We start from the raw sequence: 10,400 nt of genomic DNA, 5'->3' as shown, positions 1-10,400 counted from the left end.
GCTTAAAGTATTTCAGAGCTCTGTTGATTCAGTTCTCAGGGCTGTTCATGGATATAGGAATAAAATTTAGAGCTCATGCTTGCTCTCCCATTACAGGAAATAAAGTTGTGTTTAAGAATGCTGTATCCATCCAGCCACTGTCTTTAGTTTATCCTTGTCAGGGTTGCAGGGGAAGGCTGGAGCCCATCCCAGCTGTCTTAGGGCGAGAGGCAGGGTACACCCCGGACAGGTCACTAGTCTGTTGCAGGGCTACACTTAGAGACAGGCAACCAGTCGCACTCCCAGGCAATTTAGTTACCACTTAACCCATCTCCACTAACTGCATGTCTTTGGAATGTGGGAGGAAGCCGGAGTACCCAGAGAAAACCCACACAAACACGGGGAGAACATGCAAACACACAGAAAGACCCTGGCCTGATGGGGCAATTGAACTCAGGTGGTGTTGCCATTTCAGTGGCGTAAGAGACAGAACGAGAAAACACAAAGCCAATGAGTTACCTGTAATGTTTTAATCATTTTTCAATCTACAATGAGCTTAAAACATGATCAAAAGGCTATGACAAAAAAGGTAAAACAGGAATAAAATGTTGACTTTACAGCTACTTACATCAACTTTTCTATAAGAGTGGAACAGAGTGGAGTAAAATGAACTGAATTCACATTAAATGTTACAATACTCAATCATTACACAATTAAAAACCTGCCTAAAATTGTAACAGTTTGGTGAAGTTTTTTTTCCTTTTTGGCAAAAGTTGATATCCCTCACACACACACACACACACGCTCTCCATTTTCTGACTTTATACATTATCATAGCATCTTCAAGTAACAGATATGGGAGGTTTTTTGGAACAATTGTTTAAATTAAGTTAAAAATCAGATGTAGACAGGGCTATGCAGCGAGAGAGTCCGAGGGTGCTAGCAACAAAAGGATAAAATTGATTGGTTCACATTTACAATGAGAAAAAAAAAAAGTCCCTGATAGAAGCTGTAAAACAAAATATTCACATTCTGCTTGTTTAAGTAAATATTGACATGGTTGCAGTATTTTCCCCTTTGCCTGCCCAGACATCCCCTTCCATGCTCAACAATTCAACATAGTCCAGTTTAAAATATTCACCCAAACAGACAGCTTCTACGGTTGAGCCCTAACACACACACAAGCACGCGCACGCACACACGCAAACACACATTTTCATTTCCTCAAAAGGCGCGTGGGTGTAGTTAAGGAATTCATTCAATTTTTTTACTTTGTCTATCAAAATATAGAATTCATTAATAATACATGGGATGGCTAAAATACAAAGTGAGTGAACAAAGAAAATAAAATGATACAAAGCATTGTTTTTGCTTGATACAGTAGCTAAAAGGACCACAGAGTTCAAAGTTCAGGCATTGTCAGGTTTTTGTCCCAGAGTGTGGACAATCACAGAAGGTAAAAGGGTCTTTAAATTACAAGTAATAAGCCTTGAATCCTAGTCGTGGGTAAAGTTCAGTCTTGTTGCCCGATCTCAGATCAGATGTTTAGACTATCCACAACTCCCCCCTAACCCTTCATAATGGCCTCACATCATTTCATCTTGTCGCCCTTTTTGTTTTTCGCTCAAAAGTTCTGAAATTCCTTGTCAGGTCTGGCCACGGAGCAAAATTCAGTAAAGCTAAAAAACAAGTATCCAATTTTTTTTTTTTTTGGAAAAAAAAAAAAAAAAAAAAAAAAAAGTATCATAGTTAAAACCACAAACTAAAATTCATAGTCATCTTCTGCCATGTCAATGGCCCAGGCAAACTTCTCACGCTGGGTTTTGTTGTAGATCTTTTCCACGGGAATGCCCCACTTCTTACACCTACACCACAATGTCATAAAATAAAGGACAGGTTTTATTGCAGTAGTGCTTTTCATACTACATGTTACTACAAAAAGTAACAGGACACCTCTTAAATTGGAGTTGGTGCCTTGTCAGTGACCTTTGACCACCAAAATTAATTTGTTCATTTAGTACCTTTACTTTGTGACCATAAGGTAGAAAATTTAATAATCTCTTACCAAGCCACAGAAATGCGAGGATCCAGATAGTTGAGTTTGGAAGTACCGAGTGCAATCTGTTTATTCTCTTCTCGATCAGTTGCCTGCACTTCCAGCTTCATCAGTTGCTCTTCTATCCTCTGTACCGCTTTCTTCTTGCTCTCCACTGCCCTACAGAGAAAGCAGACAATGCAATACAAGCATGTAAACAAGATTCACAACAAGAGGGGAGAGAAAGAAAGAAAGAAAAAAAAAAAAAAACCAAAACACTTTATTAAAACCTCTGACTACTTACTTTTTGGATTTTTCATCTTTTCGTACTTTGGCGTCTGCCTTGGCGCTCTTCAGTTCTCTCTTGGCATCAGCAAGCTGGTCCCTTTTAGCGTCAATCTAAGGATGACAGTAATCATTTCAGATGAGTTTGATCAATTTTATTTTTGATCAACTGGACCTTTTTATATTTTGGAGATTACATTTTACTGTCTAGACACTTCCATGCTCAGATTGTTTTTAACTTGAGACTATAGTTTAGTGTACCCCTACAGGGTGGCCAAAAATCAGAAGAAACATGATTCACATGGTGTAGCTCCGTCAGCTGGCTAGTGGCTATAAATCCCAAGGAAGCAAATGCCTAATGAAAAACTGTACTATAACCCCAAGTTGTACTGTGAATACTGCAATATCATTTAGAGGTCCCCCCCCCCCCCTAAATTAGCAGGGATGACACCCAAAGTGCCTGAGTCAGGGAGTTTGAGTGCTCTGCATGGCACAACAGGAGAGCACTGCTTGATGGACACATCTCCAAGCATGGGTAAATCTGTCATGCATAAAAATAAAAGAACACAGCTGTAGGGATTTTTAAAAGTCAATTTAGATGACGGACAAAGTTAATTTTTTTTGTCTTCAAGTTGGAAAGAGAGGAGACAAAACTCATGGAACAATGTTCTGCAGTGCATGTTGGTCAGGCGGTCTTTAATTATTGTTTACAAAAACGCTTCAACCTTGTCAGCAAAGCCATTTAGTAAGTCATCTAATCCAAATGTGCCCACATGCTTGCCTTTTTGTTTAGGAGATAAACTACATAATTGCTTTAGTATGTGTGCACAAGGCCCTCACTACCCAGTTCCACCTTTTTGGTTCTGTAATCGTGTTAACATATTTCCTCAATACTCTGCATTTGAATGACTTCAGAGTTTTGATTTCTATGTAAAGTGGTGTGAAACTCCTCTTATGTTAGCAGCATTGTTGGTTGAGTTTAGAGTGAAAAGTCAAAAAACAAATATAAAAACTAAACAGAGCAATCTCCACACCAGGACTGGCAAAAGGAAACAAAATAAATAAAATAATAATTTTAAAAAAAAAGGACCATTTTCAGTTCACTGGAGTATGAAAAAAAGTTTTTACCTTTGACTGCAAGTTCTGCATAGACTTCTCAAATGTCTTCGGTGGAGCCCTCTGATGGTTACACAGAATGGCCACTGCCCTGTTGGCCCTGTTATAGGACAGGATTTTGGCCGGAATGTTCTCCTCCGCTAAGATTATGAACAAAATAAATAAATAAAGTTATCACCACCCTGTTAGCTATACAACAGCAGACAAACCTACATAAAAAGCTTGCCAATAACAACAAAACCAGAACACAGTTTGCCGTCTCCCCTTGTTATTTCTACACAATTTACGTGGAAACACACCAGTCGTGAGCTCCTTCAGCTGCTGCTGCAGGGTGATAGAGGCGTTGTATGTACGGAAAACTTTGGCTGTCAGACCATCCATCAGCTCCTGAAGGTGCTTGTTCAGGATTGATGTCTGAGGAAGACATGCAATTAAGAAACCAAGTTTTAAAAAGGCAGATGGCGGTGCTATGAAAGTCATTTCAAATAAGGATTTATGTTGTGAATTCTCAAGTCATAAATTAAAGGGGATTTGTTTTCTTTAACTGGGTATATTTTACTTACATTCAGCCGATCAAATAGGTCATCATCAGGCTCTTTGTTCTCCATAAACAACTGTAGATTCTTAAATACCTGGAAAAGGCAAATCACACATAAATAAAGAAGCAGAGTTTACACAAAAGTACTGCATTTCAGTAAGAATGGTGCTCACCCTCTTCTCCACAGGGACTCTGTTGTAGTAGCGGATCGAGTCTTTACCCAGGAAATCAAACTCAACTACGTACTCTTGACCCTCGTTCTCTGGATAGAGTTTGATGTGTTCAACTCTCAGTGAGCAGCAGCCCACAGTGTCTGCAGTCTCTCCTTCTTCCTTCTCATTACCCGCTCTCAGAGCCAGCTAGTGTACACCAGACAAAGACAGTACCTTAAATGAGGTAGTGTTCAAGAACGCACCAACCCTCACATGCAATGTGAAGTCATTACACCATAAAACCTTCAAAATGCACCCACTCGATAATGCAAATAGCAGTAACAGGACCTCACCTTATCAATGAAATAGAGAGCCACAGCCCTCTGTCTGATCCTCATCTCCTTGGACTTCCAGTCTTCGCGGTACTGGGCTCTGATGCGGTCCACACATTTCTTCAGTCGACGTGCCGTTTCATACTTCTGCCAATCCTTCTCTCCCTGCAGGCAAAAAGATGAGACAGGAGTAACAAATTAGGCAAAGGTCTACATAAACAAGCATGCCCAATTTGATTTATGTGACAGCCAATTAAATTAGGTTTTTCCACAGGACAGGAGTATGTTGTGTCACTTTTTAAAAAAAATAAATAAAATAATAAAATCTGCTCTTGAAAGGTCTCAATTTTTACATTCCAGTGGAGCAAGCAACACAAAAGAGTCAGGAAAGTTTTAAGGAGACCACTGGACCATACAGCATCATTTCAACTTTGACTGGAGACAAAAAAAGTCGTTGTGCATGTGCCAGCTATGGTGCCTACCTTGATTCGAGAGCTCGGGTTCAGCATAATGTACTTGATGGAGCCTTGAATGTTTTCTGTCCACGACACCAGCCAAGTCACCTTATTGTCATGACGAACTTCTTTCCATTTGGTGCCGGGAGGAGGCTCAGGAACCTTGGAATCCCTATTATGGAACAGTGAATATTTAGTTATCACATTCTGCATTAAAAGCTGGTAATCAGCACGAGGAGAAAATAAAACTACTTTACACACTTGCTGCAGTTGATGATAATGTCTTGGGGCCTGATTCGGCGTTTGAGCATCCCCATTTTAGGATGGTCTCCACGACCACGAAACAGGCCTGGGGGCTCAATGCGGAAGTTAGCAATACGTTCCTTGTGGTTGTCCATGAGGCAAAAGCCATATTGCTGCAAGATGCGTTCATTCTCTTCCTTTATTTTCTACAAAAGGCATAAAAATTAAAAAAATTAAAAAATAAATAAAAAAGCTTCATTTTGCAGAGGTCCTTTAGGTACTCACTGTTCACTGGAACCATTTAAGTGCCAATTTTAATCAAATCACAACAGCCTAACATTATGAATTTCTTCCTGACTAACTGATCAAGTTTTACAAGGTGTGTGATATCAGTGGGGAAATACAGAATTAAAGCCAAGGAGAACTGAAACACACTTTTGTTATTAGGTACATGACATCCAGCATGGCAGAAAACTCTAGAGCCCTCTACAGGAATCAATGAATGTAAGGGTTTAAGGTTAATATGCTGTGTGCCCCACTACACGTAGGCAGCAGCTTACTTGTTTTTCCTCCTTAGACATGGCTTTCCTTGCTTCAGATTGTGCCTTGAAGTAGTTGCTCATTTCACCGAAGTCACACTTTTTCAGGTCTGTGAGCTTAGCCCTTTCTTCTGAAGTCATTTCCTGTGTCCAGAAAATTTTGAAAAAAACTAAAGTAAATCAAAGAACAGATTTTTTGATATATATATTTTTTTATTTTATTGACAGGAGCAGAGATTTTAGGCTTACCTTCCTCCAATCTTTAAAGAAATTTTTACGGAAGATATCCTTGGTGGTATATTCATGATCCAGCATTTTGGCAAAGAAGGTCGCTACCTCCTCCGCTTCTGGGCTGAGCTTCATATGTTTACCTGAAATGTAAAAGTCAGACATTTATAATCACCTCAGAGTCCTTCACTAGCGTACAAGATGAACTGTGCAAAGCCTTACCATCATAGTAAAATTTGACATGGCTAGGAAGAGGTTCATACGCTGGTGCAAACACTGGCCCTTTGTGTTCAAGGAACTTCCATTTGACACCATCTGTGTATCTCTCCTCTTCCCACCTAGAATCAAGCAAATAAATCATTTTTACATAATGACAGTGAAAATAACAAAAACAAAAAACCAGCAACAATACATCCAGCTGTCCTGTCACCACACTGATAAGCATGTATGATTGGTACAGCTGGCTAACCCAATTAACTCACCATTTCCACTTCTCCTCAGGCTCTTTCTTTGCTTTCTTTTTTCCATCGGTTACTTCTTTTTTGTGTTTTGTTTTTTTGGACTTAATGTCCTGGGAAAAGGAAGTGAAAGTATTTAGTTCTTTCTGACAACGTAGGGATTAACATTTAACACAAAAGATATGGCAGCAAAACAATTCTGCCCTCTACTAAAGTCTCTTACTTACCTCGTCTTGTTTCCTTTTCTTGGCCTTCTTGTCATTTTCAGTTTTTATTTTTTTAGGTTTGAATTCAGCGCTGAAACAAAAACACTCTTTGTTATCAGGCCTCAGCGATACAACTTTACTTGCATGGATGACTACAGATGCTCTAACCTAGTGAAACAGACTACAGTCTATGAACAGAGAACTTACTCGTTATCATCAACATCTCGTTCTCTTTTTAGAGACCTCTCGTGTTTTGGAGAGTGGTAAAAATCATCCTCAGGCTCAGACTTCATATACGGTGGGCTGCCAAAGAAAACGCATTAAAAACAGAAGTTAGATAGCTTCATATGAATGCTGCATCCTGACAGCACTTAAGAGCAAAGTATAGTGCTGACATACCTGGCAAAGCCATTCTCCTTTTCCTTTTTTATTTTCTCATCAAAGGACTTCATCTGAAATGTTTACACAATGGCAGTAAGACAGAAGAGCCTGAAGTGCAAATGACAACTATGCCCACATACACGCAAAATTATAAACTCATACTTCCATTATAAAACCTCTCTACAGGGTTCAAAACTAATCTGAGAGCACCAAATCTAAGTAGATAAACACTGATATCAAGAGCAGTTTGACAATACAATACATTATTATTTTAAGTAGACAACCCCATTAAGACTGTGCAATATGAAATATACCATAATGACGTTATGTCAGTTATACTGCAAACCAGTCCCTGCCACAGACACAAACCTCTTCTTACAAACCTATGCAAGAATCCCGTGAAAGAATATGGAAAGAGTTTACGAATGAGAAGCAAAAGGAGTTTAAGTGCTCAAGCTAGAGCAAAGTCTAATGTTAGAACAGGCTTTCGCATTGGATGCCATAGAAAGACTCATGAAGATAACAGCATCCATTACAACATATCTATAGGGTTTTGTGACTTTAAAGCACTCTATTTAAGGTACACGACGCCCCGCTGAAAACACTTCACCTAAGTTGAACTGCCTCATTTATATTACGAGTGTCGAGCCAAAGTAGTGGAGGAAATCCACAACGTAGCATACTACGCTGCAACAGCAGATGTATGGACGACTTGAACAACGTATCCCTGCACGAGCTCAATGGTGCACTTCAGAGACTGGACACTCAGCATCCAGCAGTAAGGATAGCTGGAAACATCAGGAAAGCTCTGGGGAAACCTTGGGACTGTGTGGGGGTCATCTAGCATTTATCATTATGGATGTCGCCACACAAGTCCAATATGTTTTTAGTTTTTGAATTTAAATATTAAAGAGCAACAGCACTCTTTCCATATAGTGATTGTGACTTTGTTAGTGGGATAAGAAATGACTAACAGGAAATGAAATTCTGGTCATATCACACAGCTCTCCCCCTCCCATTTATCACATCTTTAAAAAAAAAAAAAAAAAAAAAAAAAACTATTTTAATCCATAATACCAGTGTATGATTTAGACAACATAATTGCCTAATGTAGCATCACTAAAATTAATTTGTAAATGTTACAATCATGTAGTTCCTTGGCAAGTCACCTTCTCTTCTTTCCTCTTCTCCTTGTGCTTTTCCTTATACTTGTCTGTGCTGCCATCTTTGTGCTTCATCTTTTCCTTCTCCTTATCTCGGTGCTTTTTATCAGAGGAATCCTTGTGATCACTATAGTGTTAGAAATTCACAACTTAATTTAACCTCATTCAGTTTCCACTATTTAAAGCAATCAAGCATGTCTAGCGAAGCACAAACACACACTATACCTGTTTCCATATTTTGATTTCTCCCGCTCCTTATCCTTCTTGTGGTCCTTATGTTTGTGTTCCTTCTCTTTATATTTGTCTTTATGCTTGTGAGAGTCTGAAAATAAAAACTGTATTAAATTTCAAAATAAACAAGACAATGATACAATGAAGCACTGAATTAAAAACAACCGTCTGCTCACACTGAGGACTAATATGCAAACATGTGAAAGTGTGTTTTAATGCATAAGTAGCAAAAACAGAGTCCTCTCAAGCAGCCAAGATTGATAATGTCCAGAAAACTAGTCTTAAATGACAACTTTAACAGTCCACCTGTGTCTATTCTCTTAGTAGAAACAAATTACTCAGTACAAAAAGGTCTGTCCCAAATGAATGTCATGCAGGCTGCAAATAGATAATGTATTACACAGCAGCACAGCACCTCCTACTGCCACTATAAGCCGCATGCTTTGGACAATATGAAGCAACTAGCATGTTAAAACATGCAAGAGAACCAAATAGCCTTTTGAGTTTCTTTAATGTGCAAGCCAAGACTGGAACGTAATCCTAAAAGAGAGAGTTCTCAAAATTAAAGAGCTAACACCCCAACATTGTCATTAACAAATGCCAAATTAAATCTGGTTCTTTTACAGAAACTGTCCTTAGGTCTAAGGCAAAAGGAGATCTGAGAGCTTCTAGCCCATCTAACCAATGTGAATGTCTACATTTCCTAGAGTACAAGACAAAAATGGCACACATGTACCAATCATGAGAAGTTTAATCAGCGACCAAGCCCGTCTCAGAACAGATTCAGATCTTGCTCATTTAGTTCCTTTTAATTCGGATGTCTTTGTTCAGCCATTAATCCAAAGATGAGTTTTATTCTACTCCGATTTATGCCAGACTGCTTAGTGAAATTAAAAGCACTGTTACTAATAAACTACAAAGTTGTGCCAATTTAGCCAAGCCTGAAAGTAAAGACCGTGTTAGCTAAGGGTCTGCAAGTACCACAGACAAATGTTGCCCTGGTGCAGAGTAATCAGAAGTGGAGTTGTGTCATAGCTAGGGGTGGGCCATGTCATATCACTCACAATAATACAGCTGAATTGGGGGGGAGGGGGTGGGTTGCCTCAGAGAAGAAGAAAAAATTTAAAAAAAAAAAAGTGTCAATTTCATGGCATAACCATGTCACCCGATTACACTTAAGTGGGTCAAGAAGCACAAACTTATTAAAGTTGTGAAGGTGAATGCCACATTACTGCTGAAGGTTTAGTTCCCAAAAAGAGCAGCTACTTCATTGGTGTGGAATATTTTGGATACAAATGAACAGATACAGAACACGATAGCATGCAAGGAGCGCAAGAAGTCAGTAATATAGAAATACGGGAAATATCTAACTTATTTCACCATCTCAAGCATCAGCACCCGAGTCTGTACCAGGAGTGTTTGAAAGCCAAGGAGGAAAGCTCTGCAGCTAATGCTACAAAACTAAAACAAAGTGAGCTAGTTCATCATGGAATCGCCGAGTCTCGCCAGTTGTACTCCATATGACAAGAAAGAAAAGCAAACGCAGGAACGATGTCACCATTTGTTTGGCGAAAGACATGATGCCAATCCAAACGCTGGAAAAGGGAAGACTTCATGCAGCTTATGAAGAAGCTAGACTTGTGATACACACTCCGAAAAGGACATTTTTCCAAGACTGCACTCCCAAACATTTAAAGATTGTATTTTTTGTAAACTGCACTGTAGATTTTATTTTGTTATACCATTTGCTTTAAACAGACCTTTTCCACTCAAAGAACAGAGGGAGAATTTACTTTTAGTCTTTAAAACTGAAAGTTAATAATTAAAGTTATTGTACTAAAAGTTAACTGTTTAATATTTTAAGCTTATACAATATTTCAAGGCAATTTGTTATGTTTATGCTGCCAAATGAATAACAATTTTTTTCTGTACTTTGTCATACTGTCAAAACACAGTGACATATCACGATATTATGTTTGGACTATATCCCCCCCATCCCTAAACACAGCAGTATAAATGCCACTTGTAAAGAAATCAACCTTAATAATTTTATAGCTTA

At 38.8% G+C, this 10,400-nt stretch overlaps 1 protein-coding gene across 1 annotated transcript in view; it reads right to left on the bottom strand.

The window, feature by feature from the left end:
* Positions 1-494: 494 nt before the first annotated feature.
* The window catches only part of top1a (DNA topoisomerase Ia), an 11,461-nt gene continuing 1,555 nt past the window's right edge, over positions 495-10,400 (bottom strand). Inside the window, exons 3-21 of the mRNA XM_026168795.2 lie at positions 8,336-8,432; positions 8,117-8,237; positions 6,966-7,018; positions 6,774-6,869; positions 6,588-6,657; positions 6,385-6,473; positions 6,125-6,240; positions 5,924-6,045; positions 5,696-5,818; positions 5,154-5,341; positions 4,920-5,064; positions 4,459-4,602; positions 4,127-4,312; positions 3,979-4,047; positions 3,715-3,829; positions 3,428-3,555; positions 2,319-2,413; positions 2,045-2,194; positions 495-1,844 (exon numbers count right to left, since the gene is read on the bottom strand). Coding sequence (XP_026024580.1) covers positions 1,742-1,844; positions 2,045-2,194; positions 2,319-2,413; positions 3,428-3,555; positions 3,715-3,829; positions 3,979-4,047; positions 4,127-4,312; positions 4,459-4,602; positions 4,920-5,064; positions 5,154-5,341; positions 5,696-5,818; positions 5,924-6,045; positions 6,125-6,240; positions 6,385-6,473; positions 6,588-6,657; positions 6,774-6,869; positions 6,966-7,018; positions 8,117-8,237; positions 8,336-8,432 — 2,210 coding nt within the window. The 3' untranslated portion in view covers positions 495-1,741. The remainder of the gene's footprint in view (positions 1,845-2,044; positions 2,195-2,318; positions 2,414-3,427; positions 3,556-3,714; positions 3,830-3,978; positions 4,048-4,126; positions 4,313-4,458; positions 4,603-4,919; positions 5,065-5,153; positions 5,342-5,695; positions 5,819-5,923; positions 6,046-6,124; positions 6,241-6,384; positions 6,474-6,587; positions 6,658-6,773; positions 6,870-6,965; positions 7,019-8,116; positions 8,238-8,335; positions 8,433-10,400) is intronic.

Source organism: Astatotilapia calliptera, chromosome 5 (genome assembly GCF_964374335.1).
Source record: "Astatotilapia calliptera chromosome 5, fAstCal68.1, whole genome shotgun sequence".
NCBI lineage: Eukaryota > Metazoa > Chordata > Actinopteri > Cichliformes > Cichlidae > Astatotilapia > Astatotilapia calliptera.
The sequence above is the reverse complement of the archived record's forward strand: the minus strand, read 5'-3'. Positions and strand labels throughout refer to the sequence as shown.